The sequence below is a fragment of the Poecilia reticulata genome, chromosome 16, assembly GCF_904066995.2.
Source record: "Poecilia reticulata chromosome 16, P_reticulata-male-v2, whole genome shotgun sequence".
Taxonomy (NCBI): domain Eukaryota; kingdom Metazoa; phylum Chordata; class Actinopteri; order Cyprinodontiformes; family Poeciliidae; genus Poecilia; species Poecilia reticulata.
The window spans coordinates 19237674-19265000 of record NC_088845.1 but is presented as its reverse complement, the minus strand read 5'-3'; the positions used below and the strand labels follow the sequence as shown (position 1 = coordinate 19265000).

General features: G+C 37.4%; 1 protein-coding gene across 5 annotated transcripts in view; it reads right to left on the bottom strand.

Moving 5' to 3' along the window:
- si:dkey-233k19.3 (dynein axonemal heavy chain 11) overlaps positions 1-24533 on the bottom strand; it is a 45374-nt gene extending 20841 nt beyond the window's left edge. The window contains exons 1-54 of one of the 5 annotated variants that reach the window (XM_081616865.1): positions 24039-24533; positions 23783-23929; positions 23241-23434; positions 22976-23165; positions 22796-22895; positions 22465-22676; positions 22152-22373; positions 21880-22047; positions 21607-21723; positions 21381-21518; positions 21161-21276; positions 20885-21080; positions 20547-20651; positions 19497-19892; positions 18970-19302; positions 17898-18152; positions 17649-17818; positions 17338-17560; positions 17112-17228; positions 16770-16856; positions 16520-16678; positions 16186-16269; positions 15899-16057; positions 15683-15805; positions 14367-14489; positions 12993-13217; positions 12829-12920; positions 12399-12525; positions 12109-12261; positions 11786-12019; positions 10423-10554; positions 10140-10300; positions 9902-10058; positions 9553-9698; positions 9356-9472; positions 9130-9268; positions 8885-8977; positions 8610-8804; positions 8452-8529; positions 8232-8364; positions 7208-7335; positions 6751-6899; positions 6482-6632; positions 6228-6359; positions 5264-5437; positions 4490-4694; positions 3412-3577; positions 3048-3150; positions 2066-2305; positions 1823-1984; positions 1533-1726; positions 1211-1373; positions 691-814; positions 403-545 (exon numbers count right to left, since the gene is read on the bottom strand). In XM_081616865.1, coding sequence (XP_081472991.1) covers positions 403-545; positions 691-814; positions 1211-1373; positions 1533-1726; positions 1823-1984; positions 2066-2305; positions 3048-3150; positions 3412-3577; positions 4490-4694; positions 5264-5437; positions 6228-6359; positions 6482-6632; positions 6751-6899; positions 7208-7335; positions 8232-8364; positions 8452-8529; positions 8610-8804; positions 8885-8977; positions 9130-9268; positions 9356-9472; positions 9553-9698; positions 9902-10058; positions 10140-10300; positions 10423-10554; positions 11786-12019; positions 12109-12261; positions 12399-12525; positions 12829-12920; positions 12993-13217; positions 14367-14489; positions 15683-15805; positions 15899-16057; positions 16186-16269; positions 16520-16678; positions 16770-16856; positions 17112-17228; positions 17338-17560; positions 17649-17818; positions 17898-18152; positions 18970-19302; positions 19497-19892; positions 20547-20651; positions 20885-21080; positions 21161-21276; positions 21381-21518; positions 21607-21723; positions 21880-22047; positions 22152-22373; positions 22465-22676; positions 22796-22895; positions 22976-23165; positions 23241-23434; positions 23783-23929; positions 24039-24260 — 8772 coding nt within the window. In that variant the 5' untranslated portion in view covers positions 24261-24533. Of the gene's footprint in view, positions 1-402; positions 546-690; positions 815-1210; positions 1374-1532; positions 1727-1822; positions 1985-2065; positions 2306-3047; positions 3151-3411; positions 3578-4489; positions 4695-5263; positions 5438-6227; positions 6360-6481; positions 6633-6750; positions 6900-7207; positions 7336-8231; positions 8365-8451; positions 8530-8609; positions 8805-8884; positions 8978-9129; positions 9269-9355; positions 9473-9552; positions 9699-9901; positions 10059-10139; positions 10301-10422; positions 10555-11785; positions 12020-12108; positions 12262-12398; positions 12526-12828; positions 12921-12992; positions 13218-14366; positions 14490-15682; positions 15806-15898; positions 16058-16185; positions 16270-16519; positions 16679-16769; positions 16857-17111; positions 17229-17337; positions 17561-17648; positions 17819-17897; positions 18153-18969; positions 19303-19496; positions 19893-20154; positions 20480-20546; positions 20652-20884; positions 21081-21160; positions 21277-21380; positions 21519-21606; positions 21724-21879; positions 22048-22151; positions 22374-22464; positions 22677-22795; positions 22896-22975; positions 23166-23240; positions 23435-23782; positions 23930-24038 lie in introns of those variants that run through there. The other 4 variants (XM_081616864.1, XM_008432471.3, XM_081616866.1 and 1 more) reach the window with 4 other exon arrangements.
- Positions 24534-27327: the final 2794 nt, after the last annotated feature.

The window sequence follows — 27327 nt, the reverse complement described above, 5'->3', positions numbered from 1 at the left end:
GTGAATTACAGTATGTACAGAAATCAAAATGAGGTGTGTACAAGTGGGATAACGCCCCTAGTCTCAAAGACTACAAGAAAGTTGTTGGTGTAAAAAAAAGAAAAAACTTTGGTGGATGCCTTACATGTAAATTGAAAGCCATTTCATCTTTTTTTAATCTGATTTATCTAGTTTTCTATATTTGTTTTACACAGACTCTCAAAATATATTTTCCAATAGCTTTGCTATTAATTTTCCTGGCTAAAAACAGTCCTTGCAAGCAGAAGATGTTTTAATACATTGTTTTAATTTGCAGTGTCCTTTTAACAGTTTGCTAAAATCCTTAAAGATTTTCTTGATTCTTAAACATCACACATAAAGCACTATTAAAGACACTGTAATTTATATTCAGAATATCTTCACCGTGAGTTGTTGTTGCACTCGGTGTGTAAAGAATCTCCAGCAGTTCTCCTTGTCATCCAGCAGTCCGAGGCTGCGCACCTCTCTTCTCACACTTGACACAATGTGTTCAATCTCATCCTCACAGAAGATCTCTGGACTTCCACCTAAACAGAAAAAAAAAACTATAATAACAAACTGAAGAGTTCTGGCAATTATGATTATTTAGTTCCTATTTTAAAAAGAAAAATTAGAAAGACAAAAGATATCTGCTATTAAAACTGCACAAATGGCATGGATTTTGAATCTGACCTGATGCCAGTATGTTATTAACAATGACTAAAAATCGCTCATCAGGTATCTGTGCATCTGTCAGAAGCAAAGTCACACGATGATTCTTTACTCCAGCCTTTAGTAATAACCCAGCAAGGTCCGTCTGGAAAAGAAAAAAGAGAGAAATAAAGCCAAACTTCACAAGGAAAGGTTGTGATTATCAACCAAATGTGAGGTCCACTGGAAAATTCACGCTGTTCAATAACCCCATCGAATGCAGTATGGATTCCATTTTTAAGTAATTAATGCTTAAATGAAACATGTAAAGCATCAGTGAAATATTAAAACACTTGAAAGTGGCTCCTAATTGTATCTGACGAACATTTCTTGCTCCACTGAAGAAGCCGAATAACAATAATAAGAAAAAAGAGATCAATAAGTTGCAGCAAGAAAATAGAGCAGGGACCTTAATAAAACTTTTATTCAAGTAGTTAAATTATCAGTTGCATCTGAAAACCATGGCAAAAAAAAATGCATTTAAAGTATAAATGACATTTACATTGAGGTCCTGGATGCTGTAACCCTTTCTCAGTGTGATTTGGAAGACTTCCACAGAAGACATGTAGGAAGCGAGGCGAGTCAGACTCTGCTTTCCGCTGCCCCCCACTCCCACCAGTAGGCCGTGGCTCCTCGGAGCCTCCAGGATACGGCTGATGCGACAGCTGGTGACAACATAATCTTTTTTAAGTCATGTTATACCACATTTATTATTATTTCCTACTATTACTTATCATTTCTATTATCATCTACTCATGTTTAATCAAGCTCATTATATTAATCACACATAATGTAATAATAATAATAAGTCAAATGATGCTCACACATGTTGTATGGCATCTTCAAACAGCACAAGGTTCATAGTTGGATAGAGCTCATTGTAGCTTTTCAAGGCCTCAATGAGGATGGCCCTAAGCATAGACCAGTCATTGAAAGGGGCATAGGAATGACCTCTGTCCATGTTGGCAAAGTGGCAATAGAGTAGGGTCTGTTTGTCCACTTTTTTATCTTCCAGGCCCTGGAGAAGGAAAGATGTGTAGTTTTTCCCTGTAATAACTGCAATCTGTAGGTAAAGAACTGAAGTTTATTGTATTTATCTTAATATAAATTGTACCTCAAAGCATTCATGCACAGTCTCCATTTGGATCTTCTGGAAAAGTTGCAGGTCCTTCATGTCTACCAGTCTGTCTGAATACACTCTACAGGACTCGTGCAGCCACAATGCCACCAGGTCAGCGCTGTCCCTCACAGTCTGTGGACCAGCTAAAAGGACACCCTAAACAACAAGAATAATCATGTCCATATCTTATCAAAATTTTTTAAGTCAAGCATAGTCTCAGCTTACTGTACACACTACCTGAAAGACGTTTGACATGTCTCGAAGATTAAATATGTAGTGAAACTTGATTGCTGTGGGAACAAAACTCTGAACCATCTTGTCATGAAGAGTCATGAGAGCTCGAACAACAGCAGCAGCAGTTTTCTGGACCGACTGACTGAAAGCTCTTTGTTTTAAATGCCCACACAAGATCTGACCATAGATTGATGCCCGAGACTCTGGCGAAGGGAAGTTTACTGCAAACACTGAGAAATGTCTCTGTTGGGAACAAAAATACAGTATAAATAAACATGACATTATTTGGACATAATCCATGTCAAATTATCACTGTAATAAATTCTCAAATTACCAAAGGAAAACTACTTTCTTAAGCAGATCTCTTAAAAAAGTGATTTTACTCTAAAAAGAATTTTTACTAGGATAAATGAAATACACTATGTTTAGTAAGAACATATGTAAAACAATCTAAAAAGTGAATGTTGTTGATTAATTGAAATTAAATTGTTACAGTTGATTTTGGAATAGCATCAAAACTCAGAACTTATATCCATTACCTTTTTTCTCAGTTTCTTTTTGTCTTCGTTTTGTTTTTTTGTTTTTTTGTTCACAATTTAAACTTAATCTAAACATGTAGTGTTTAAATGTATGCTTTAAAATAAGACCTATAGGATGTCTTCGTGCTATCTCAACCTCATAGAATAAAGTATAACCAAAATTGTGTTTATACTTCACTAATCACATATTTTATAAGCTTAAAAATGTTCCACTCTGGTCATTGCTAATTTTGCCTGTCAACAATATTGAAATCCCGATAACACTTCTGATAAAAATACGTTTTATCTTTGTATTGACTCACTACTCTTTCTGAATCCACAAACTCTCAAAAGCCTTTCTTTATGTGTAGAGCAGTCTTTTTTTTGGACATTACAAAACACATTTGTACTGAAATCTAAACTAAACATTAGTGCATAATAAGGAGCTGTATTATTGTTAAATGTACCTGTAATCTGGGGTTGATGATGAAGCTCCCAGCAGTTGGATTCATGCATGCAACATACTGGGTATTTTGCACTTCCTTTAAAGTCAGTTTCTGTCTGCAATACCTACAAAGTGTATGAAGAACCGATATTGTGCATTATACATATTTGAAATTGAAGTACATACAGTAATGCTAACTTTCCATGTTATAAATAACATTTTGCTTCTATTACCGGTCTGTCAATTTTGCAAGAAGTTACTGCTAGAGGTTACTAAGCCTGTCAAGAGAAGGTTTGTGAATAACCTCTTAAACACTTTGTCTTACTGTATGGGTTTTGCAAGGTTATATCTGAAATAACATGTAGGTGTGGGAGTGTGTTTCTCACCAGTGACCAAAATCCAGATGCTGACGTATAAGAGCATGAGGCTGCACTGTTCCGTAGCTATCAACAGCTGGTATGTTCATGTCATCTATAAAATAGACCAGCCTCCTGTTGCCTGCAGGTGAGTAGGTTCTTCCTGCTCTTTTCTCTAATGGCTGCTCCAAAATCTCTACAAAAAAAGTAACAATGGGAGTAAAACACAGCTTAGAAATAACACGTACACTGTATTGCAAAGAAATTACTTGAACCTTGACATTCTGTCTGTCATATTACAACATACAAGGTCCTGTGGCAGGCTCTGAGGTTTGTTACAGGCATCATCAAGACCACAAAACACATTAGACAGGCTAGACATGGAAATGTTACTGGTTCAACAGCAAACTTACAATGAAAGTGACATCTACTCAAACTGACAGGCCTGGGAAAAGAGAGTATTAGTCAGAGAAGCAGCCAAGAGGCCAAAAGTATCTCTGAAGGAGCTACAGAGATCCAAATGGTAGCATCTGTTAACACAGGCCAACTATTAGTCATGAATCTAGAAGAGAGTCCTTAAAAATGCTCTTTTTGAAGGAAAGCCAGAAGAAGTCTTGCTTGCACTGTGGCACAAGCTGTGTGGTAGACACAGCCAGAGATGACACCAAATTTAAACTTTTTGAGCCAATATGATATAAAACCAGTTTTGCAAAAAGCTAATACACATCACCATTCCAGATATAAAACATGGAAGTAAAGGCATAATACCATAGAAGAGACATGTTTGCACTCTGACCAGGAAAGCTAGTAAGAGTTGATTGAAAGATGAATGGAGGTGAATACATGGCAATCCTGAAAGAAATCCTGTTAGAGGAGCTGAGTTTTAGAGGAGCCGTTCGTTAGAAGATCACAACTTTTCCTCAAATTTACACTTTACAATCACAATTGTTGGTCTATCTCATACAATAATAGATTTGTAAGGGAAAAATCCTAGAGACTGAAGTTCTCCACACCTCCACCCTCTCAGAATCTAATCATTGCCACCAGATGGTGCTACAGCGTACTTGATGTGCCACTGTGCGCCACGGCAAATCAAAAACCCACTCACCTTGCAACATGAGGGAGGTGGTGTAGTAGTTGAAGGGTACTTTTGAGGTTGTGTAACTCTCTGACAGAGTGTCTAACTTGTTTCTGACAAGTGCAGTCTTTCCCACTCCAGCGTTCCCCACAAGCATCACCGGCTGCCTCCTCTCCAGCAACAAGTCCACGAAGTAGCTAAGACGCATGGTCTCTGCTGTGTGCACCACAACAGCCTGCAATCACGGGAACAGCGGGAAGATGGAGAACAGAAACATACATGGTTATTATGGCTTTCTTTGAGTGTGATTTATTGACAGACATGTGTTCAGTGAATTGTATGTGATTTATAATTTCTTGGATTTCCCCAGAACACCACAACTATTCTGTCATAATAGCATCATTTGCTCAGAACAAAACCCCGCTAATTACGGCTCAGCAAGAGCCTTCGGAGCGCAGGCAGCTGTACGCAGGAGCATAAAGAAACACAAAGGAGCGTGGGTGATAGCTTGAGTCTTGTTGCTCATGCCTTCACCCCCACACGCTCCGGTACAGGGAGTGCTAGACGGTAATCAGACTCAGTGGCAAGCCTATCATCCATTCCAGCACCCCTGCCATAACCCCATGATGTGACTTTACCCTCTCTTATTATGTTCGTTGAAGCATACAAACATTTTTAATATGCCGGCATTGTTCATTTTTGGTTATTTTGCCTCTTGTGATTGTGATTATTTGTCAAACACTTTTCAAAAGTTTGCTCTTATTGCTGAGTATTCTTCTCCTCATAACTTGCAGGAGTTTGTACCTGTAATGGTGTGTGGTTTTCCACTTCAAAGCTTGGTACAATATCACTCCAGGGCAGAAAGCGTTTGGTCTGGTGGTCAAGGTAGTAGTCAAAAACCGTTCCTTGTGTGGGGAACTTAACTGTCCTCATTTCTTTGGTCCACCACTGACTGAACTTCACCTGGTAATCATGCAGCTGAACATGCATAAAAAACAGACAAAAACAAATGCACACACATTTTTTGGACTCACTTAATTGGCTCACAGTTTAACTAGATCATCTTCAGAACTTTTCCATTATGGACTAAAGCCATTCATGTAGTTTGCCTCGATTACTTGTTGACATTAATTGATTTAAGTCTGTTTTCATTTATCCACGCATGCTGACACAAGTAACAAAGACAATATCTCAGAAAAAAATACCTTGTTCAATTCAGATTCACAAAAGGACACAAAATGAATTAGCTTTTTTCATGATGAAGCAGTTACGACCCAAGATACTCAATCTAATGTCCCAGGTTTGATTCAGATATTTTACAGGGTCTCCTCTGATTTATTTCATATTTTCTCTGACATACCAATTTTCTCTAGCCATTATGTGGCCGTGTTAAACAGGCTTTTTTCTTCACATGTATTACACAAAAAGTTGATGTTTTGGGAAAATAAAATTAACTGTATTACATTAAATTGAAAGAACAAAGATAAATCAGTTAAAAAAAAAAAAGCTAAAAGTCCGCTGGGGTTTTCTGTGTGAGCTCACTGAATGTACCAGTGTTGTTAAACTCCAGTTATTGGTCAGCTTTGTCCAATCTGTACTTTCAAAGCTATCTTGGTAGATAACTGTACTACCTTCCAAAGCCTGACGTAGTCTAAAGTATGAGTACTTCCAATTAGGCAAAGAATATGCACTTTCATCATGAATTGTAGGCCAATTTGGATCAAATTTCTCAAGTATTTCCTTAAATAATTTAAAACTAATGAGTCACCTGATCTTTATAGAGGGCTCCTCCAAAAGTCCAGATGCAAGCAAAGGTGAAATACGTCTCATAGATTTCACGAGGAGAGTCAGCAGAAATATTTTCTGCAGTTAAAAGGCAGTCGAGCAAAGTGCACAGTGTCTGAATGAAGAGATAAATAATAGTAACATGTCAGTTTTATGACCGTGAAGATTTACAAACAACAACAGATATACAGATAAATATAGTTATCCACTTATACAGTATGTTTGTTTGATATTTACCTGTATCATGGAGTTCTCTGGGATAGGAGTTATGGTTTTAAAACTGCTCTTCATCTGCTCGAGACAACGAGGAACATATTTATCAAACAGTATCATCAGGTGAGCACGTTCTGTCTGCCGCTCCCGTCTATCAATCCAGCTTGTGACGTACCTGAGCAAAAATGTGATTTGCACACTGTAAGCTAAAGTTAACATTACGCTACAAACAGATTAGACTTCAGGTTGATATTAAGATAATAGAAGTAGAAGAATAGATCTGTATAACTCACGGGTTCCAGCCTAAGTCCTGTTGGTTAACATAAAGAATTCCTGCTCTAGACACTGTAGCAGGTGTGGCCATCTTAAGATGACTGATTTCAAACACAAGCCTCATGGAAAGGGTGAGAGGCACACGCTCATTACTGGCTAGTGTCAGGACCTAAAAGATTTCCAAATCATTACACTTTAAAATGTGACATTTGAGGCCCTAAGCAATGTGTACAAAAAATAGACAGATATCTTTTTGTTGTAGAATTGCTAACTTAAAAGTATTTGCTTTCAATGGAAAAAAATGCAAATAAATAAAAAATGAGCACTGAAAACATTGATCGCTCCGACAAGAAGCTGAAAAGTACTTAAACTCCAGGAAGTGATGACTGGAGGAGGAAGAAACATCTTCTTTCTGTACACACCACCTTGGTTGCAATGAGTTGTACAATAGTGTATGAGTGAACAGGAGGGAGGTACCTTGTTATCATCCATCACTGTGTTGAGTGATTCAATCCACATTGGATCAATGTCTCCATCCAACACAATCCACTTAGGCCCATGGTGGGAGATGTTTGCCTGCTGCCGCATCAGTGATGAAAGCAAACCTTGCACAGATATTGAAGGAACCAAAAAAACAAAAAAGAATAGAAAGAGTAAGCAAGGTTTTCACATGTAAGTAAAACACTTCTGTCACAATTTTGTTGCTCACATTAAAGACGTGGGTTGAATAAAAATGCTGCAAAGTTCAAATATCCATCCCATTTTACCCATTTTACTTTTTACTCCTCATTTTGATGCATGTCAGCGTGACAGAAATACAAAGACCAAGTTATTTTACATACAGCACCCTCATCAACTATTGGCACACATAGCAAGAATTATTAAAAAGTCTACAAATATGTGCATTTTTTTTTACTGCAATAGCACTTGCACTCACATAGTTTTTCTTAATCTACACATGAGTTTTGTCAATTTTTTAGTGGGGAAGACTTTAAAAACAATGATAATTAATTTCACCAAAATCTCTTGTTCGCTAGTCCATAACATCTAACAATCCCTATAACATAAAAGTAACTGGTGAATTTTTAAATTCAGACAATACTTTGTTTAGAAAGTTTAAATTAGAAATGTATAACTTCTTTTCTTGGGGTATGAAGATGACAGCTAAGACGAGGTCAATTTCTCAACATCTCACTGTTATGTATGTTGACGCTCTGTGGTTCAGTGGGGTTGTGTCTCGATCAACGGTCCTGGGAAACGTTGGATTTTCTTCTACATTTTGCAGAGCGAGATTAACACAACTGCAATTAAAGATTAGTTTACTTTAAGCTTATTTGCATATCATTACCAGAGGTAATAAATGTAGAGGGCAACATAATGTCTAGTAATTGAGCAATTTCCTCTAGTTATATGGAACTATGCAAACGCAAAGCAGCAAATTGATGAATGATTTCTAATCTACTAAGAATTTCCCTTATCCTTTTAGCACCAGCCTTTTTACCATCTTTCCACTCCCGAGTTGCAGGATGAATGAATCCAAAAAGTTCATCCCTGTCAATCGCCTTTGGATTGAGGTCATTCCAGACTGGCTTCCATCTTAGCTTTTCATATGTTTTATGAAGAACTCTCAGGATCTGTTGAAAATGTCAACACCCCATATTTGACATCTAAATTACAAAGTGATTGGATTTTTTTCACGTAAAAAGAAACAAAAATTCCACCTTGCTTTTTCCAGTTCCAGCACTTCCAATGACAAAAACAGAGTGACGAACTGCCATGAGTTCTTCCAGCTGTACTACCTAAAACAAAAAAGATGTTTACAAAAGCATTTGGGCCTTTTCTTTTTAGGATTTTTTTTTTTTTTCACTGAATGACCTACCTTTAGGATAAAGGTTTCCTCGGGCTGCAGTCCAAGTTGCACAGTTGATTCTCTGATGACCTTCTCAAGTTCAAAGTTTCTTTCTCTCTCAACTTCCAGGCCTGGAAACAGGTCCCCAAGCAGTCCCAGGAAGGCCGTCATGTCCTCTGTCACAATTTTAGGCATATTGAAGTCCCGCAGTGCACGCATCAACACCTTGGAAGTAATATGCCATTTTAAATTAGACCACACTAATATCTTGGCTGACTGTGGAGGGATAGACACACATAAGTCACCTGATCTTCTGGTCTCGTTTTGTCTTTTCTTCTCAGAGAACCAGCCAGAACCAGAACAGATTTGACAGCACGCAAACCCCAATCATAATGGTCCTTAAAAGCAAAAAAGACACTTCACCTCTACTCGTAATGCTATCAACAGTTTTCCTGTTTCTTTTCATGTTATGCTGCTAGATTTTACCTTGATAAATAAAGAATTTCTGCTCTATGTAGCCTGATATTTTCCTGCAAATGATTTTTCTTACCTGCTTAGAAAGTAACTCTTTGCAGAGGCTGTAGAGTGTAGTAAACTTCCTGGCTAAAAGCTTAGCACTACGGAAGCCTTCTGCCACCAACATGATCTCACAAATAAGCTCAGTGTCAGGCACCACCATGGCACAGGGTCTATGCAGGACACAAACAGTTTTCATATTAAACTTTTTTTTGTTGATTAAAAAACAATTTGAAAGAGAAACTTGCGTTCATTCCCACCTAAAAAGGGCCTTGACGTTTTCAGGTAGCTCAGCCCTCCCAGCATAGCCTGGGTTCATAGTGATAAAAATCCCAACGGATTTTTTTAAGGCAATATTCTGATTGAGGAACAGGAACCTAAATAGGAACATAAATTGATGGTGAAATGTACACAATTCTACGATAAAACTTGAGCATACTAATACTCGGTTACTCACGATTTCTTCATAGAACGAACAGCGTCTTGAATGGTTTTGACCTGAACTGCGACAACGGACAAGACATCCACAGGGATACGGTTGAATTCATCAAAGCAGCCCCATGCTCCAGTCTGTGCAAGACCCTTGTAGATGTTTCCCATGGACTTTAGATGAACAAAGCAGAAATATTGCAGATCGTAAATTAGCCACAGGTTAAATTTATTTACAAATCAGGCAACGTGTGACACGTGATTTTATTCAGAAAAATTGCAGAAAAGGAGGTAAATAAATGCAAATGCATACAAAACAAAGTTCTTTTGAATCCATTTTATGACATGCTGTCAATTCACACTTTTGTTCAACTCACCTTGTAGTCCATCTGTTCAGAACAGTTGAAGATGTACACCATGATTCCCATGGCTCTGCCGAGATCCTTTGTAGTCTCCGTTTTCCCTGTTCCAGCAGGGCCTGTTGGGGCTCCACTCATGTTCAGGTGGAGTGATTGAGTCAATGTGATGTAGCACCTACAAGCAAAAGGGATTTTTATTCATCATTTATTTTGTAATCTTACCATGAGACTGAAAACCAGAAAAAGATTTTGATACCGGTCTGTGAGGGGAGTGATGACCAGACGAGAAGTATTTCCAATATACTCGTATGAGTAAAGGAACTGAGCATCACAGATGTTGACATAGCATCGTTGCAGCTTCTCATTCCAGCAGTGTCGAAGTTGGGAAAGCCACTGGAATGCCAGCGAGTTGGTGACCTTTGAGTTGACATAAAAGCACTGTTACTACATACACCCTCTTGATAATAGCAAATGTTAGGTTAATGACGACAAACACTAAATTCTAGCTAAAGTACTTTCTCTAAGTGATCTGAATCAACCTTTTGGTCAATGAGTCTGGCAACAATGTCTCTAGCATGGACATCAACAGTGCAGACACTCATGATCTTCTGTCTGTCACCAGGACTCAGCTCACCAAGGAGCATTTCTGTGAGAATGTTGAGTTGGAAGACCTTCAGGGGGAAAAAACAGAGTCAAACAATATTATTCAGAACAGAGAAAACAGAAGGAAAGTTTAGATTCAAACATGGGAGTGAAATGACAGCAATATTTAATACTGCCTGGGTCTAGCTCTTTGTGTCAATGATAGGTCTTAAACAAAGTTAAAATTGCACTTCATGAAAAACATTGAATCCACATAATTGAATGAAGACCCTGTATCGGGTAAAGCATTATTTGTCCCCATTGTTGCAGGAGAGCAGGTTTAATCAGTGCATGGCTATATGCCAGATGAAGATTGTTCAAACAGTAAGCCAAGGTCAAGTTAACCTTTGATTTTACTGATGAAACTGGCAACCGTGACAACTTGACAACTTATTATGAGCATAGTCCATAATAAAGCTGCTTCAAGCCTCGCTCAGGTCACAGAGTCTGACATGATTAAGAGGCAATGTGATTAATGTAAGAATCATGAAGAAGAACACAATCTCCACTTCAAAAGTCAAAACAAACAAATAAACAGCAAGCAACAAACAGTTTATAGCTATGACAAAGACAAAAATCTAACAAAAATGTAAAAACTACTGTTGCTTTCACAAACCATCATGACACAAAGTGTGTCTAAGCCAAGGACCTACTTTGTTTTATGCTTAAGAAATGTTGTCTTCTCATTGAGTTGCACAACCATCAACAGTTATGGACCACAAAAGGTTTGATGTGACTTGTGAAATATGATTTCTGGCTATTGTGTATTATACTTTGCTATCAAACAGAACCAAATAAGTTTTCAATGGACTACAATCTTTTGCAAAATGAATTGAATTAAAACCTTACACTTGTCTTTGTGTTCCTTTAACCTTAATTGAACCTTTTACACAGTGGGTGAGGTCCCATTTTTATTCCAGTGAAACTATGTGGTAAAAATTAAAACAATGTATTTTATAAGCAAATACTTTATTTTGTGCATGGTAAACTGGCATCACTTTGAAAATGGAGCCAAAGTTTCTCAGTAGAACCTCAATGCATCACACTGGACAAATAATGCATTTTTATAATGTATTTTGCTACAATCCTTTAGTGCTTGTGCTTTGAGCCTGGGTGTTATTTTGTCCGTCTTTTACATAAATACACAAAACATTATTTCTTTAACTGATTTCTTCTTGTGCTTGAGTTATACATTATATGGTTAAACACATATTTCTTGCAAAGAAATGTTCTTTAAAAACAAATTCTTACCAATCTTACCTGTTTCTTGTTGTAGTCTTTTAATGCCGACTCAAATCCTTCTTCAAGTCGTTTAAAAACAAGCTCCATATCATTGCTCCACCAGATCTGTGATCCGGTGAGAGCAATTTGAGCGGGGAATTCAAGAATCCACTGCTCTCTGGATCTGTCCTCATAAACAGACACGGCTTCAGACAGGTGAACCTTGATGCAGTTCCTCATAGATTCCTCCAGACGGGTGAGCCACTCTTCCACCTTATGTTTAGGATTTTTACCAAAGGTTTTTTTTAATTAGAAATCTGTGAGACATACTTTACATCCCATCATACTGAATTCGATCTTACCCGTCCATTACAGAAACAATCAGTTTGGAACTGGACATACTCTCTCTCTTTGCTGTACATGCCCAAAGCATGTTTAGGATTGTGCAGCACACCGCTTGTGTTAAACTCAAGATCTGACATGCTGTCAAACAGTTTTGGGAGATAAACAGCAACCTAGAATAAGAAATAGGTCATTACCCTTATTTGAAATACGTGCTTAGCAAAATGACAGTGAAAGTCAGTAACTACATGTAAAAGTTGATTAGGTATTCAGTGAAACAAAACTGATGTAAAACTCTGCATCACACTACCTCCTTTGGGCGACTCCATTTGGAGAGGATGTCCAACAAGTCTGCAGATGAAATAAAGTAGAATCGGGGAAATGCAATTCTCTTGGTCTCCAGATATTCAGCAAGAGCTTTTTCACATACAGCCAGCCTGACAGAAAACATCAACAGGGACAGTAAGCAGGAAACTTCCAAAAATATAATTATAGTTTAAAGCATGGGTGACCAGCTCCAGTCCTCATGGCCCGTTGTCCTGCTAGTTTTAGATGTGTCTTACTACAGCTGATTCAAATGGTCCAACAACCTCTTCATCATGTCAAAGTTCTGCAGAGGCCTGTTAATGAACCATTATTTGATTCAGGTGGGTTGAGACAGGGACAGAACTAAGTCATGTAGGATAACGGCCTTTGAGGACTGACTTTTGACACTGCTGGTTTCGGAACATATACAACACCTTTTTTGCAAGTCCTCTAATTTTTCGAACAGATGTTGCTTGTTGGTGGCCTCAATAAGGTTTTTAGTATTAGCACTGTCCAGCATTAACTCCTGAAAGAAAAAAATGTGTTTAAGAGAATGAAATTTGCATGATTTGAATAATCCTCACAATAACATTCATACCTGATATTCAGCATCTATTTTTTGGAATTTTAAAGCATCGTCAGGAATTTGTCGGTGGATGTCATCGCAGCTTTTGAAGATGCTTTCAAGGTGAACCCATGTTCTTTGGACCTCCATCCAAATAGTTAGCGCACAATCAGCAGCGGTGAGCTGATGTTGCAGCTCCAGTGCCCGGTCTAAGAAGTGAGCCACATGCTTGCTCTGAATGACATTCTGGAGCTGAATCTTAAGGAGGGCAACATAAAGGAATGTGTGAAACAAAGCTGAAGAACATGAAGCCTAAAAAAAACTCCATTAATCCATACAATGCCATATAATTCCATGCAATAAAGCACAACAAGATAAGGGAATGATTCTAGACTTTAATCTACAGTACAGACCAAAAGTTTGGACAAGTTTGGATTCAATTGAATGAGGGGGTGTGTCCAAACATCCTCATTCAATTGGAGGTTTGGGCAATTGAATGTCCAAACATTTGTGACCAAAAGTTGTTTGGTCACAACTTTTGGAGGTGTGACCAAAAGTCCAAACTTTTGGTCTGTACTGTATGTTGTTAACATTTTATGTGATAGACCACACCAGTAACTATGGAGTGAGAACATACAGTATGTCAATATTAATGCTTGGAGCTTCTCGACTACTTTATGCATGATCTGTCCTTGGTCTCCTTGGTGTGTTCATTTAATGTTCTCAAGCAAACCTCTGATGCCTTCACAGAACTGCTGGACTTATGCTAGGATTATTTTATGCAACTTCTTTTGTGACATCCGAGAACAATTTGTGGCAAATTATTTCTGTTTAAATGTAGCAGGACAAAGGAGGTTGCACTTTTTACTGTGCCCAAAAGTGGAAAAAAATCAAAAGTGGTACAAATATGTTTGCAGGGGAATGCAGACAAAATCCAGAGTAAAAGCCCTGAACACCCAACTACCACACAAACTGTGGCAAGAGAATGTCACTTATTGAGAACTTTTCATACATCAGTTTTGTTTAAGAACACATTCCACTTCATCAGCAGGGCAACCCAACCACTTCAACAAAGATTTAGCCACTAAAGTAGCAAGGCTTCTAATTGCTGGCTGTAACCCTCCCACACATCTGTTGTGCATGTTCAAAGATCACCAAGGAGCAACAATGCTCTGCATCCCCCAAGCAGCAATAAATCTCAGGATTCAATAGGCACCCCTTTGCTCTCAGCTGTGCCATCAGACACTGAAAATGGCACACCATTCTGCAGTCTTAGCTTAAGAACTTAACAATCTGTTCATCTTACAGAGGGATAATCTTAACAGAAATTCTTGTATTTAAATTCATCATTTATTCTTTCACTCTGTGTGACCACAAGTTAAAGTTTTTAAAAGGTTAAACAGCTACCTGATGATCGTCAAGTATTTCAATAAGGTCCTCATTAAATGTAAGTAGTGGCAGAGAGGTCTGGTAATGTTCCTCATATGAAAGCTCCATTGATCCCCATGCTTGGCTTATTTCTGTTATAATCTGGAAAAACAACAGAGTGGTCATTATATTGATGACATTATTAAATTACAAAATGCTTAAGTCAGTTTTATTACCTGTTTTACATGCACTGTGAATTAAAGTGGCATGTAGTAGATATGCACCAATAAGAGATCTGTTGCCAATTTTTGATCTACAGTTTTTGTAAAGATTTGATGTAGAAATACCAATTGCAATTTGATTTCTTTAAGGTCTATAATTAACAACTATTTTTTATTCATATTAGAAACAAAGCAGTCAAAACAAAGTTTAGATGTCTTAAAACATAGAGAGCATGATATTCGTTAGTTCTTAACTTGTTTAGCATCTTATACTAGGATACCTATCACAATTAGCAAAACAAACTGTGAACACCAGTCCCTGTGTATATCGATAAAAATATAGACCCTTACTGTAACTGAGATGCAACCAACATGTCCAAACCAGAAATTTCCTAAACAGAGACTGAATACTCAAAAGGAAAAAAAAACTGAGCAAACTTCCTGTTACTCTTTGGACCATCCTGTTTTCTGATAAAGTTGGTTCTGGGTCAATTAGCTACTCCACCAATTCAATGAAGTGACAACGAGGTGGGTACACATTGACTCTCTGTGGCTCATAGCTCCTTTTGGTACCTGAAATAATTAAGTATTTCATGCCCAAATTGTCAAAATACAAGGTGGCAAAATAGTGAAATGACCCAAATCCACCGCAATCTTGCTTTTTCTTGAAACAGTCTGAATCAAAGGTCAATTTACCTCAATACATTTGTTTATAATTGCTTCTCATACCTGCTGTGCCTTCTCTGGCATGTTTTTAAACACCTTCCTGATACTGAAAGTGACTCTTTGACTCTTTGTTGTTCAGTAATTATGTCATTACCAAAGGGTGTTTTTGTCACTACAACCTAGTAGTGCAGCTTAGGTTCGAGGTGTTCATAAAATGCGAAAAGTTGAGATCTTTAAATTTATAACTAGTCAGTCACTGGTTAAGCAGAAATTGTCTGATTTCAGTCACCTGTAGATTTCTCAATTAGTATATTTCTATTATACACCAATCTATGGCAAAAAAACCCCCACTAAAATATTTGAAACTTTTGGTAGTGTTATGTATTTGTATTTTCATTTTGATATTTACTTAAGGGTTACAGATGTAGCAGTTTCAGGAATACCATTTAAAATAAATGAGAAAAGAACCTTTTCGATAGCCAATTCTTTGACTGCCTTATCCACTATAATGCTGACTTCATCTTCAAATAAATGAAGCTGCAGAGCCAAAAGATTCCCCAAGGTGGTTGTGTCAGATACAGTGAAGTCAACCTGTTCAGAAAGAAATACATTGACTCAAAGTCCAAGGTTTCCATCACGTAAGAAAAAAACGTAGCACAACTCCAGTAGTCTGTATTTACAGACCTTTGTTGTTCTAATCAGCTGCATCCAGTGGCGCTCTCGTATTGCCTGGCTCTGTAGTTGACTCACAACACGCAATGATGTCAACAACTTTTTTACATACAGGTCTAATCCCACATACACATCCCAAAAGTGTGCGTCTTTGTCAAGCTTCCGCATGTCCTACAGAAGCAGAAGGTGGATAAACATAATTAGTTATTATGGACATCTGTTACAAATGGTAATGATGCGTAACTGTAAAGCTGCAGGAGAGATAAGGCGGTGTGATATAGCACTGCTGGTAACCTTACCCTGGCAAAGATCCTCAATTCTGCATCCATCTGCTCCACGTTTATCTGCCTCCATTTGGTCTTTGTCCAGTTTTCAACAGTGCTCTGTAAAGATAAAATACACACGCGCATACACACCCCCGCACACGCACACACACACGGGTCAGCAGAATGAAGGTCTTTAATGGTGACAGTTAAAGGTTAGAGGTCATTCAGAGATTCAAAGACTGCCTCGTAAAGGGCAGACCAGTCAAGTTATTTAGGTGCTAGAATATTCTGATAATGTAAAACATATTTTTTTCTGCATTTCCAGGTTCTTATGAAAAATGTCATCTCGGAAAATAGAATAACTTGCCTGCACATATATCACAATGTCCCAGAGTTCTTTCAGGACAGTGATTTCCTGTCGACAGAGCTTGATGTCTCTGTAGTCAGGAATAGTTACATCAAACAGATTTGTGGACTCTTGTAGCTCTGCTACTTCTCTCTCCATATCTCGGATGGCTTTTTCTGACTAAACAATACAGAAGGACAGTCATTCAAAATATCCTGTATAATAAAACAACAATCTCTATCCCAAAGTGGCACTGCAGGTTAATACTTACTTTCTCCAGACTAGAATAGGGATTCAGTGTATTGTAACTGAAGGGTGTGTTTGCTTTGAACCTCTCCCTGAATTTGGCTTGTTTTACCTGAAAATAAGTAATGATTTTCAAGAACAGCATGGTGGCATATTTTTTTTTTCAAACATTTATTTTCACACTTCGCTTATTTCATTTCTCTGAAGGTGAACTAATTTAAACTTGATGTTAAGAACCCTGAGCAAAATACCACTATTTCATATTACTAACACAGGGCTTTAAGAAAAAAAAAAACAAGAATTGAAGATTAATATAATTTACAGGATTTTTGGAATAACATGTGGATGCTATAAAATGATTTGTCACCTCAAAATCCATGCATTTTGTTCTCAAAACTATCACTTCAGCACTTTGATTGGGAGCAACTTCATTCTTCACTTTCAAGGCCAGTTTTTTTACTTCAGTCCATTTTTCTGGGAGTTCCTGTGAATCAGCAAACTGAATTTAAATTACCACATATAGAACACTGATTACTTCATTAAAATAAACAAATTAATTAAATAAAAAATAAGATGATAAAATAGGTGCCAACCTCCATTTGAGTGTAGAAAAGTTCAGGTATTGTCATACCATAGCGTTCTAGCAAGACTATTTTGCCTCTAAGAGGTTCAAACATCATATCAATGGCACTTTGTCTGTCTCTGACAGCCAACAGATGGGTCATAACATCAATAAAACCTTGGTGGTCTCTTTTGACAACAGGACTGTTCAACCCCTTGACAGCAACTTGGAGAAATGTCTGCAGCTCTTCAAGACTGTGTGGTAAAACATGCAAACTTAAAACAGCTGATGTTATGATTTGACTTGACTTGAAGTGAAGAAATATGGAGAAATCAATGATACCTGTTCATCACATATGTCAAGAGATGCTCTTTAAAAAGCCAGCTCCACATTTTAATTGCGTTTTGAAGACTGACTTTAAAGAACCTGCAGTCCACTCGAAGCCACCCATCAAACACTCTAAAGTCTTCCAGTTGACACACTTCGGCATGCAGTTTCTCGTAATAATCAATCTGTGAAATAAAAACGAACAACAAATAGCACACAGACCCACCGTATTGTGAAAAAACATAAATACTGGAATGTGTTTACCTGTTGTTTGAAGTTCTTGGTTGTAGGGGGGGATTCAGGGAGCACATCTGCTCTACAGGCCTCCAGCTCCTCTACTGAAAGACCATGACCGTATCTGAGAAACTGCCTGAGGAACTCTGTTCTGTCATCCTGCCATAGGTGGGTGTAGCAATCAAACTGTTTCTGGTAATTTTCCATTTTCCGAAGAACACTCTCCACTTTAGCCATTATTTCCTGCCTCAGGTTTGATAAATCTGGAATGTCGTCCATGATATCCTGTAAGGGTTATGAAAAAAAAAAAAAAAATCTTCAGAAACAAGTACTAGAACTATAGCAGATTACAGTTTTATGGTATTTTAGAAAATTGACTAATTTCTCTGAAAAAAAGGTTAATCCTTAAGAATATACCATTTGTAAACATATTTACAATTAACAAAAAATATTTCTCTATATGAAAAATCTTTATAGTCTTATACAGCCTTCACACTAATTTATTTCAAGCTGACAATGTGATCTACACAAACAAGTTCTGCCAAATTTAATTCTGAGTTTTATCTACAGTGTTATTTTATACTAAGCATCACTTGCATTAATGCTAAATTCATTTTGGCCTATTAGGGGTAAATCTGAACAATTCTTTAGGGATGAATGATTATTACAACTTCAGCTAATTTCAAATACAAGAAGTATGAATTCATTGTGGAACAAGGTTCAAAATGATATAACATTGGTCTTGAGTAATAAACATCGTTTTTAAAATTGTTCCACAAATTTCCCAAAATCCTTCAAGGTGATTATTGTTAGTCTGTTTTATCCACCACAAAACCAGTGTAAACATGTTTGGAATCATTGTCCTGCTATGGAACACAGAGTTGGGTTCAAGTTTCGACCATTTTGTTATTTATTTGTAGTGAAATAACTTTAAAAAATCCTCCATTTACAATACAACAGCCGAGTTTTTCATTGCACCAGTACTGAGGGTACTGGTGCAATGAAAAACACCAGTATTGAGTTTGAGTTACTTTCAATCCACCTAATATTCTTTCAGGTTGAATACAATTTACAACAAATATTTAAACCTTGAGCAGAGTACCTGATAGGTTTCCATGCCAAGATGACCAGCAACCCTCTGGATATACATCGAAGACTTGAATACGTCTCCAATCAGTCCTTCCACCAGTTCATAGAGACCGTCTCCTGCGTCTCGGTCAACTGAAGGATTAAAACCTAAAACTGAACCATTCAGCAATAACTGGGCTTCAAACAGAGGAGGCTGAGATGGCCAAATGTCCATATTGTCCACAAAGAACTGAAGAGAGTGGTTGATGTATCTGAAGAGCCCTTCAACAACCAACTCATCCATATATTCCAGGTAGGACCGCCATCCTTCTGAAGCAGGATCAGCATGAAAAAGGACCATATTCTCCTTGCAAAATGTAAGATAAACAGAATTTTAGCAAGACATTCTATTTTTGACTCAAAGTAAAATGATGAACAGAAGATACACATTAGTTTAAATGTGCTTTAATTAAAGACGACTCCACAACTTGCTTTTTGTGGAACCTTGTTAATGCTTGGCTAAACTTCAGTTGCAGTATAGAAAACTGAAACCCCACACACCTGTATCAGCTGATGAAAAAATTCCCCATCCCTCTTCATGGAGTTGTACTTCCTGCTTACATAGTCCAGCTTGCTCTCCAGTTGGATAAGGGAGCCTTTCTTGTTGTCCTTTCTGCAGAACATGGCCCTCTTGCTCCAATCCTTTATCATTGATTGAATTGTATCAGAGTTTTCCTTGGCTCTGCTGACTCGATATGCAAGGTCTTGGACCAGGTTCTTTGTGCTTTGAATGAACCTCCAGCAATCCTGATCCTGCCATGTCAGGCTGGTCTCTGCTTTTGCTAGCTGCAAGTCTATGGAGACCAGCTCAGCTCTGACGAGAGGAAGTTCCACCTCCAACATGGTCGTCTTTAACTTGTTGTAACATTGTACCACCAGCTGTAAACTGTTGAGATACTTAAACACAACAGAAAAGACGTGCAGTTGTTAGGATGTATAGAGCACCTTGCAAAAATACGAATGTTTTTAACCTTTTACAAACATTCGTATTGCCGCTGTAGAAAATTCTTGTAAAGAGGAGGACAAAGAAAACAGTTTTCTATTTTTTTATGGATAAAAAAAAAATAAAAAATCAATCAAATAAATTGGGACATGCATTTGAATAATAATTCTGCTTGATTACAAATGTTCTTTAAAAATGTTTGCAGTTTTCACTGACCAGGTGTGTGCTTCCGTATGTGCTTGCATAAAAAGAAATTACACAAAGTTGGACTCTATTAAATTAAAGAGACAATTTGTTGCTCTGGACTTTGTTTTTAGTTATTAGCGTATGCACGCTAAAAATGAATCTTTATGTGTAAAACCTTATATCACTGCAGTTCAACCTTACAGTTCTATACGAGTCGATCAATCACATCTCAATAATCTAAATAAAGTACATTGACATTTATGGCCTTACTGCATCAAAACATAAAAAGGTTTGAAACATGAAAATGAGCGTGAATACTTTGTGCAAGACAGTAAACATCTAATAAGTATGACAAATTGCTTGTTATTTAGCTCAATAAAGCAGGCAATGTGTAAGGAAGTGGAATGCGTGTTTCATCTCACCTTTGTGAAAATGTCACGCTTGTCGAAAACGGTTATTGCCGCCATAGGAATGGTTTTCTCACCGAGCGTGTGGATGTACTTGACATCTTTCAAGATTTCAGCAAGCTGAGAGATAATTACAAACAAAAAAAATACACAAGATAATGATTTTTCTAAAATACTAAGATACAATGTCTATGTGAGATTAGCACCTCAAGAAAATATTCACAATTAAATGTGCTCCTAAAAATATTGAACTGATTTTAAACAGTTTAAGGGGACCATCAGCTCACAATATTGTAAGAAACAGACATTTTATTGTCTCGTATCAAGTATTACAGGGACCTTATGCCATTTACCTTTGGATTGAAGTTGACTGAGATCAGTCCAGATGTGGGATTTCTTGAAATCAGAGTCTGGCTGAGGTTGATCAGGCAAGTCTGTTCCAAGCCATTACACCAGTCACTGTAAATGTCCTCTTCATATTGGTCCAAGAGACTCACCATGTCCCTGTGAGTACTGTACACATTCACCATCTCTACATGTTGTGCAGACCTAGAATGATTATATAAAAAAAACAATGTCTTGTCTATTTCAACAACAGTATTAAGGTTTATCGTCATATTTTTACTGACATATTGAACAATAATCTGAATTGTTCCCATGGTGTTTCAATGCGTTCTTTGAGCATTTTTGCCCACTTTAAAACTCCAGATGTGTGTGCCATATTCTTCATCACACCACTGTCCACCTGTAAAAAAATAAATAAATAAGGAGAAAGAAAAGCTAAACAAACAGTTTTATGTCATATTTAATTTAGAATCCTAAAGATTTTTTTGAGGGGGAAAAAATTACCCGATTGAGCTGAGATTTAATCATAAATTTACAATTATCCAGCTCTTCCTTGAAATGCTGCTGAAGTAGAATAAAGGATGGACGAAACAACTGTCTGATTTGACTTCTTTCCAGAAAGGGCGCAACAATTGTTAGCATCTATAAAGAAATGTCATTGTCTTGTTTAATTATTTTTACTCAATAGCCACTTAACAATCATGTGTTCAAACAATAAACAAAAACATACTTTTAAAGCTGATTCCAGTCCGGCGCAATCCTTGAAAGCCAAACAAAGCAAGTTGGCAAGGCGAAGTTCAAAGTCTGCAATTCGTCTTTTGAAAGTGTTATAATCATCTTCAAAAGCCTTACGTCAATAAATAGAACAAAAGGTCAATGAGAAAGAAAACAGAATAAATTTATGAACTGCAACAGTTTTCATGCATTGATCTTATTTTTGTACTGTTTGTTTTGGCTAAATCAATTCCAGCAAAAACAAATAAGACTTTTTTTTTTTTTTTACCTGAGAGGTGAGGTCAAGTGGATTGTATTTACTGTACTTTAACACCTGGCAGTGGTTGGTGAACTCATTGTGTATCTTGGCTACTTGCTCACTGTAGAACCTTCCTCTAATGCCACCGAGCTCTAGCTTCTCCATCATTTGGAATTCCAACATAGTTTCAAACAAGTTCTACAAAGAGACAGTTTGAAAATTAGAAAAATCACAGCAAAATACGATATGAAAGCTGAAAGCAAAACTTAAAAACAAAAGGAAAAACAAAAAAGACCTCTTACCTCCAGCTGAAGCATGCGATTTATGAATTGGTTGTAACGTGAAAAAGCCATGGCAGATGGGAAATCCCAAGGCGGATAACTCTTTTGCCTGGCTAGCTTCTCCTTCTGGGCCTGGTAACTCTCTCTGACACATCGGAGAGCTTTCACTACCTTCTTTATTATTAGCAAACTGTCCTCTGTATCCTCTCTGTGTAGCAGATCGTCAGGGAGGTATGCAGAAGCCTATAATGAGAAAGTTTACAACAATTACGGTACACACAAACAAAACCAGCAGCAAAAATTCCATGGTTGGAGTTTTTCAGAAGATTGATACCTGCTCAATGAACAGATTGCAGAGTTCCTGTAGTAACACCACGATGCGAGCCGGTCTCTGATAATACTGGCAGTTGGTCCAGATGAGGAATAGTGTATGAAAAACCGCAGGGGTGCATTTCTCCATATCAATAAATCCATTATTTTTCAACTGAGACAACTGTGCGTCTAGTGGCTGTAGATACAGGTCAACGTCCTGGGCCTCTTTAAGGGCTTTTCGTTTTGATTTTGGAGAAGAATAAACAATCATTTTTAACAAAAACAAGAATGAATTTGACATGTTTTTGTGATCAAACCAAAATGGCCTTAAAAACATGCCAGATACAACTTACCATTAGACACATTTCCTATTAGAGTGCTGATAGCTGGATGGTAGCTGCTGTCCATCACCTCCAAAACTCTCGCCATGATTTCAACACTGGGACTCTGTAGCTGTTAGTAGAAGTTCCACAAACTTAAATAGGAGCTGCATGAAATTGTATTTTAGCCAATAGTAGGACACATAATCATACCTGATGATGAATACCCTCAAGATTGCTCTTTCTGGAAGCCCAAAACCTGATTTCTACACCAGGCTCTGGGTTGCAGCCTGTCTGTAGGAGGTCTGATGAGTCCTGGTTTAAGATTTTCTGAATCAAACTGCTCCAGATGATAACCTGGGTCTCAATGGTATGAGCCAAAGTCCTGTCATAGTTTTCATACCTTTGAGTGGAAAATAAAGATTACTTGAGACCAGGACTACACTAGAGACCCAGTATCTTATTAGTGCGTCCTTACATTTTAAATGTGTTGTAGGATTTTTCCATCCAGCCCGTTGTCGTTGGAATAGGGAGGACAGTTTTTCCTAAAACCTGCCCTCGTACAACGGATGTCATACTGCACATGCTCTCTACATGTCGACTGATGTCTTCAGAAATCAAAGTTGGCCAGATGGGGTGATTTTTGCCATTGGTCAGTAGTGGGCCACATACCTTGCATAAAATGACAGAGTCCAGAAAAATGTTTAGGAACTCTAAAATTCCAAATGTGTAAATCTAAAAAAGACATAAGCTGCTGGACCTTGTGGATGAATGCAAATTGATTACATGCTTCTCAGATAAAACCATCCATTCATTTTCTTCTCAGTTCTGGACTACTTTGTACTGATCTATACAGTTTGAGGGCTGCACAGTGGCAAAATGCTTAAAAGCACATGAGCTTTGAATACTTTTCCAAGGCAATGTTTATACTACTCAAAATAAGAATCAGCTTAATTTGTCAAGTTTGTGGACAACTGACACGCCACACGTTCTTTTGGTTATCACAAACACAGCAATCACCTGTTGTATAGCACCTGATAGCTGCAGCAGAGGCGATGAAGACAGGAGACCAAAATTCAGAAGCCTCCTGTAGTTCTCAGCGTCAATAGAAGCAGGTCTCTTCTTGAGAATGTAGATTTGTCTGCTTTGAGCAGCAACAGGTAGGACCTGCATATGAAATAAAAGTGAGACTTTGAGAAAAACGCTGTCATAAAAGTTTTTTTTTTTTTTTTTTTTTTTTTTTAAACAAGCTATAAAGACTGTAGGTCAGCCTTACCTCATTTGAAGCAAGCACACATTGTTTGTTGGTTGATGAGAAATATAGGATTGTCTGTTTCTGGAAGAAGTCCTGGAGCAGTGCTTGAAACTCTCCGACTGCAGCACTCTGCTCCCATGTTTTTCTCTGCAGCTGCAATAGAAAACACACTTTCTCCCCGACGAACTTGACTCTGACGTCTTCAAGAAAAGATGGCACAATTAGACTTTCTTCCTCTGACATGTCGTGTCCCCGACCATAACAAGCTGAATTCTTGCTAGCCCCACACCTCCTGACAATATATCTAGAAAATCAACGCGTTTGCGGCAGTTTCGGGACAAGCTGTCAGTAATTTAAGCGACTCAGTGTCCGAAGGAAAACTCCCAAGTTCCTACCATTACGTAGAAAAAAATGGCACGAGCTCTTACGTGGGTTTAGCATTGTGTTGCCTAGCAACGCCCACTATCTGCAATCACAGCCAGCTATTCGACTGAATAGATAAAAACAGTAAATAGCCATCTGCCCGTAGTAACATTTTAAATCAATTCGTCATTTATTTCCAAATAATAAATCAGTTTATAGTAAAAGACTGAACTGAATCTGTATATCAAAGGAGCATTGCTATATTTTCCAAGCAAATAGTGCCATTTTAAAGCACCATCAACAATGTTACCTTCAACAACTTCTTATTGACAAGGGACAAAAACAATGGGCATTTAAACTGTGAATTTGGTTCTTCACAAAAGATACCAGAAAACATGCAAGTATGCAATAATTCAGGACAAAATCATATTTTATCTGCAACAAATGTTCGTAGACGGTTTGCCTTGAAAGCTTATCACTAACAACTTAGGTCATTATTTACAAGATGTTTGACTAAAGCTTTTTGAGAAAAAGCTATAAGTATATAACTTTTTTATACTTTTCCTTTAAAAACACAAGTTAGAAACTTGTGCAGTACATTTGTCATCAGAACCTCTGAAACAATACTATGTAAACACCATTCAATGAAATTACAATTATAAGTCTTATATTTTAGAGAATGACATTTTTGCCTATTGTAAAATAGCCCAACATAAAACAATACAATGTGACCTCAGAATTGCACACACATTTTGTGGTGTGAAAAGTGTTTGCTTCATTTCCATTTACCTTTTGTCTTGTGTGTAAATTACAGTGTTTCAGAAAATCAAATCAATTTAAAGGTAAATCAAAGACAACATAAGTACACATACAATGCAGTTTTTAAATGGTGTTTATTATGAAGGGAAGAAAAAAATCCAAACATTGTTATGATCACCTTTCCACACAAGACAATGTAGTCAAGCTTCTTATTCAAATTGGTAAAAGGTCAATAAAAGGTAGGTCAATGGCATGTGGAGGCAGGTGGACTTAACTAGACTTTGATAAGGGAATAAAATATGTGCTTAGGGCATATATACCTTGTGCTGGCTCTGTAATGTCAAACTATATAAATCTAGGATATTCAGTAAAAAAAATTCAGTAGTATTGTGCTTTCAAATGCATACCCTATTTTTAAGTGTTCTATTGCATTTGGGAGAGAGAATCCACTTGATTTATCAGTTGACAGTTTGACCTTACAGTTGCCTCCATAAATAGATAGAAAAGAAGAGTGGTAGATGAAACAATCCAGTTGACATATTTAGCAATTGAAGCAAAACAAATGTAGTTTTGAACAAAATTAAGCACAAACACCAACTTCAAAATCTAGCACATCCTTATCCTTTATTGGTTTCATTCTGTTTGGTGAAAAACTAGCTTAGGACGAAGGGGGTTTATCTGAGTTTTTGAGGTTGTCATTTTTCAGTGTGGGTTGACTACCTGCAGAGGGCGCCGCTTTCTCTTTTCACAGATTTTAGGAGACATGAACAAATAGCATGAAAGCACAGAAATGTGTCACTTGTGTTTTTTAGATAGATAGATAGATAGATAGATAGATAGATAGATAGATAGATAGATAGATAGATAGATAGATAGATAGATAGATAGATAGATAGATAGATAGATAGATAGATAGATAGATAGATAGATAGATAGATAGATAGATAGATAGATAGATAGATAGATAGATAGATAGATAGATAGATAGATAGATAGATAGATAGATAGATAGATAGATATAGACAGACAGACAGACAGACAGACAGACAGACAGACAGACAGACAGACAGACAGACAGACAGACAGACAGATAGATGTTATATAAAGAAAGTTGGCTGGTGATTGAGAGTGCTACATGCATCTATTGTTTGGTGAACTCCCGTCTATAAAATAATTGATCTCATTGACTAAATAATAACATCTTGTCACTTGTATTCCACCTGTGTTCTCTGTGTGTTGGTGGCAAATAATAGTCTACAAGTAGTGAATTGACGCCCATGCAGCAGAATAATGAATGTTAAAACCCACAGTACTGCGTTTTCAAAACTGAGTGGGATCTCTGCTGGTAGATCTTGCCAAATCCTCAGAGATAGTGCTAAAGCTCCAACAGGGTGTTATGTAAGCCCTGGAATTAACAAATTTGTTAGCCCACATACCCGAGGGCATCTGGTGACAGATACGGTGTCCTGAGGGAGCAACAGTGGAACAGCCGGCTGTTTATCTTGAAGGGCTGAGTTCCTCTGAGAAACAAAGGCTTTAAGGGCACTCATTACCTAACAACTGGTAGGTATTACACCACATGGCATTCATTAGTGTTAGATTCATTCTTATATTAATATTTTCAGTTAATTAAATTAATACAATTATTTAACAACTGCAGTAAATAAGTAGGAAAATCTCCTATATGTAACAACAAAACAAAAAAAGAAACACAATAAATGATAGGATTTGGTTGAGGCCAGTTAGGAAGCAGTTCACTTAGGATGGCCTGGCCACTTGTGTTTAAGGGTTAGTTTATCCCATTTAATCAGCATCCTGAGAGACTGGCACTGCCCCCATGCCATAAAGCCCAGCGCTACTCTGAGTTTCTCAAAATGGAGGGAAGTCCCAGCAAACAATGTTACTGTCAATCAGCCTTAACCTGAGGTGGGTCCTTTATTTCCTATATAGTATACTTGTGTAATCATTCACTCCATAAATGCAAATTACTCTTGTTGTGACAAACACTGAGTAAGGATGTAAAAAGCAGTGTTTTTCTCTTTCTCTCTTTATTTTTTATTTTTTGCAAGGCAAGTAGTGTATATGATACTGTACCCAGATGTACCCAGAAATTGGGCTACAGTTACTCTTGTTAAGTCACCACTGAACCTGAAACTACATGAGCAGTTTCTTATCTTGGTTGAGGAGA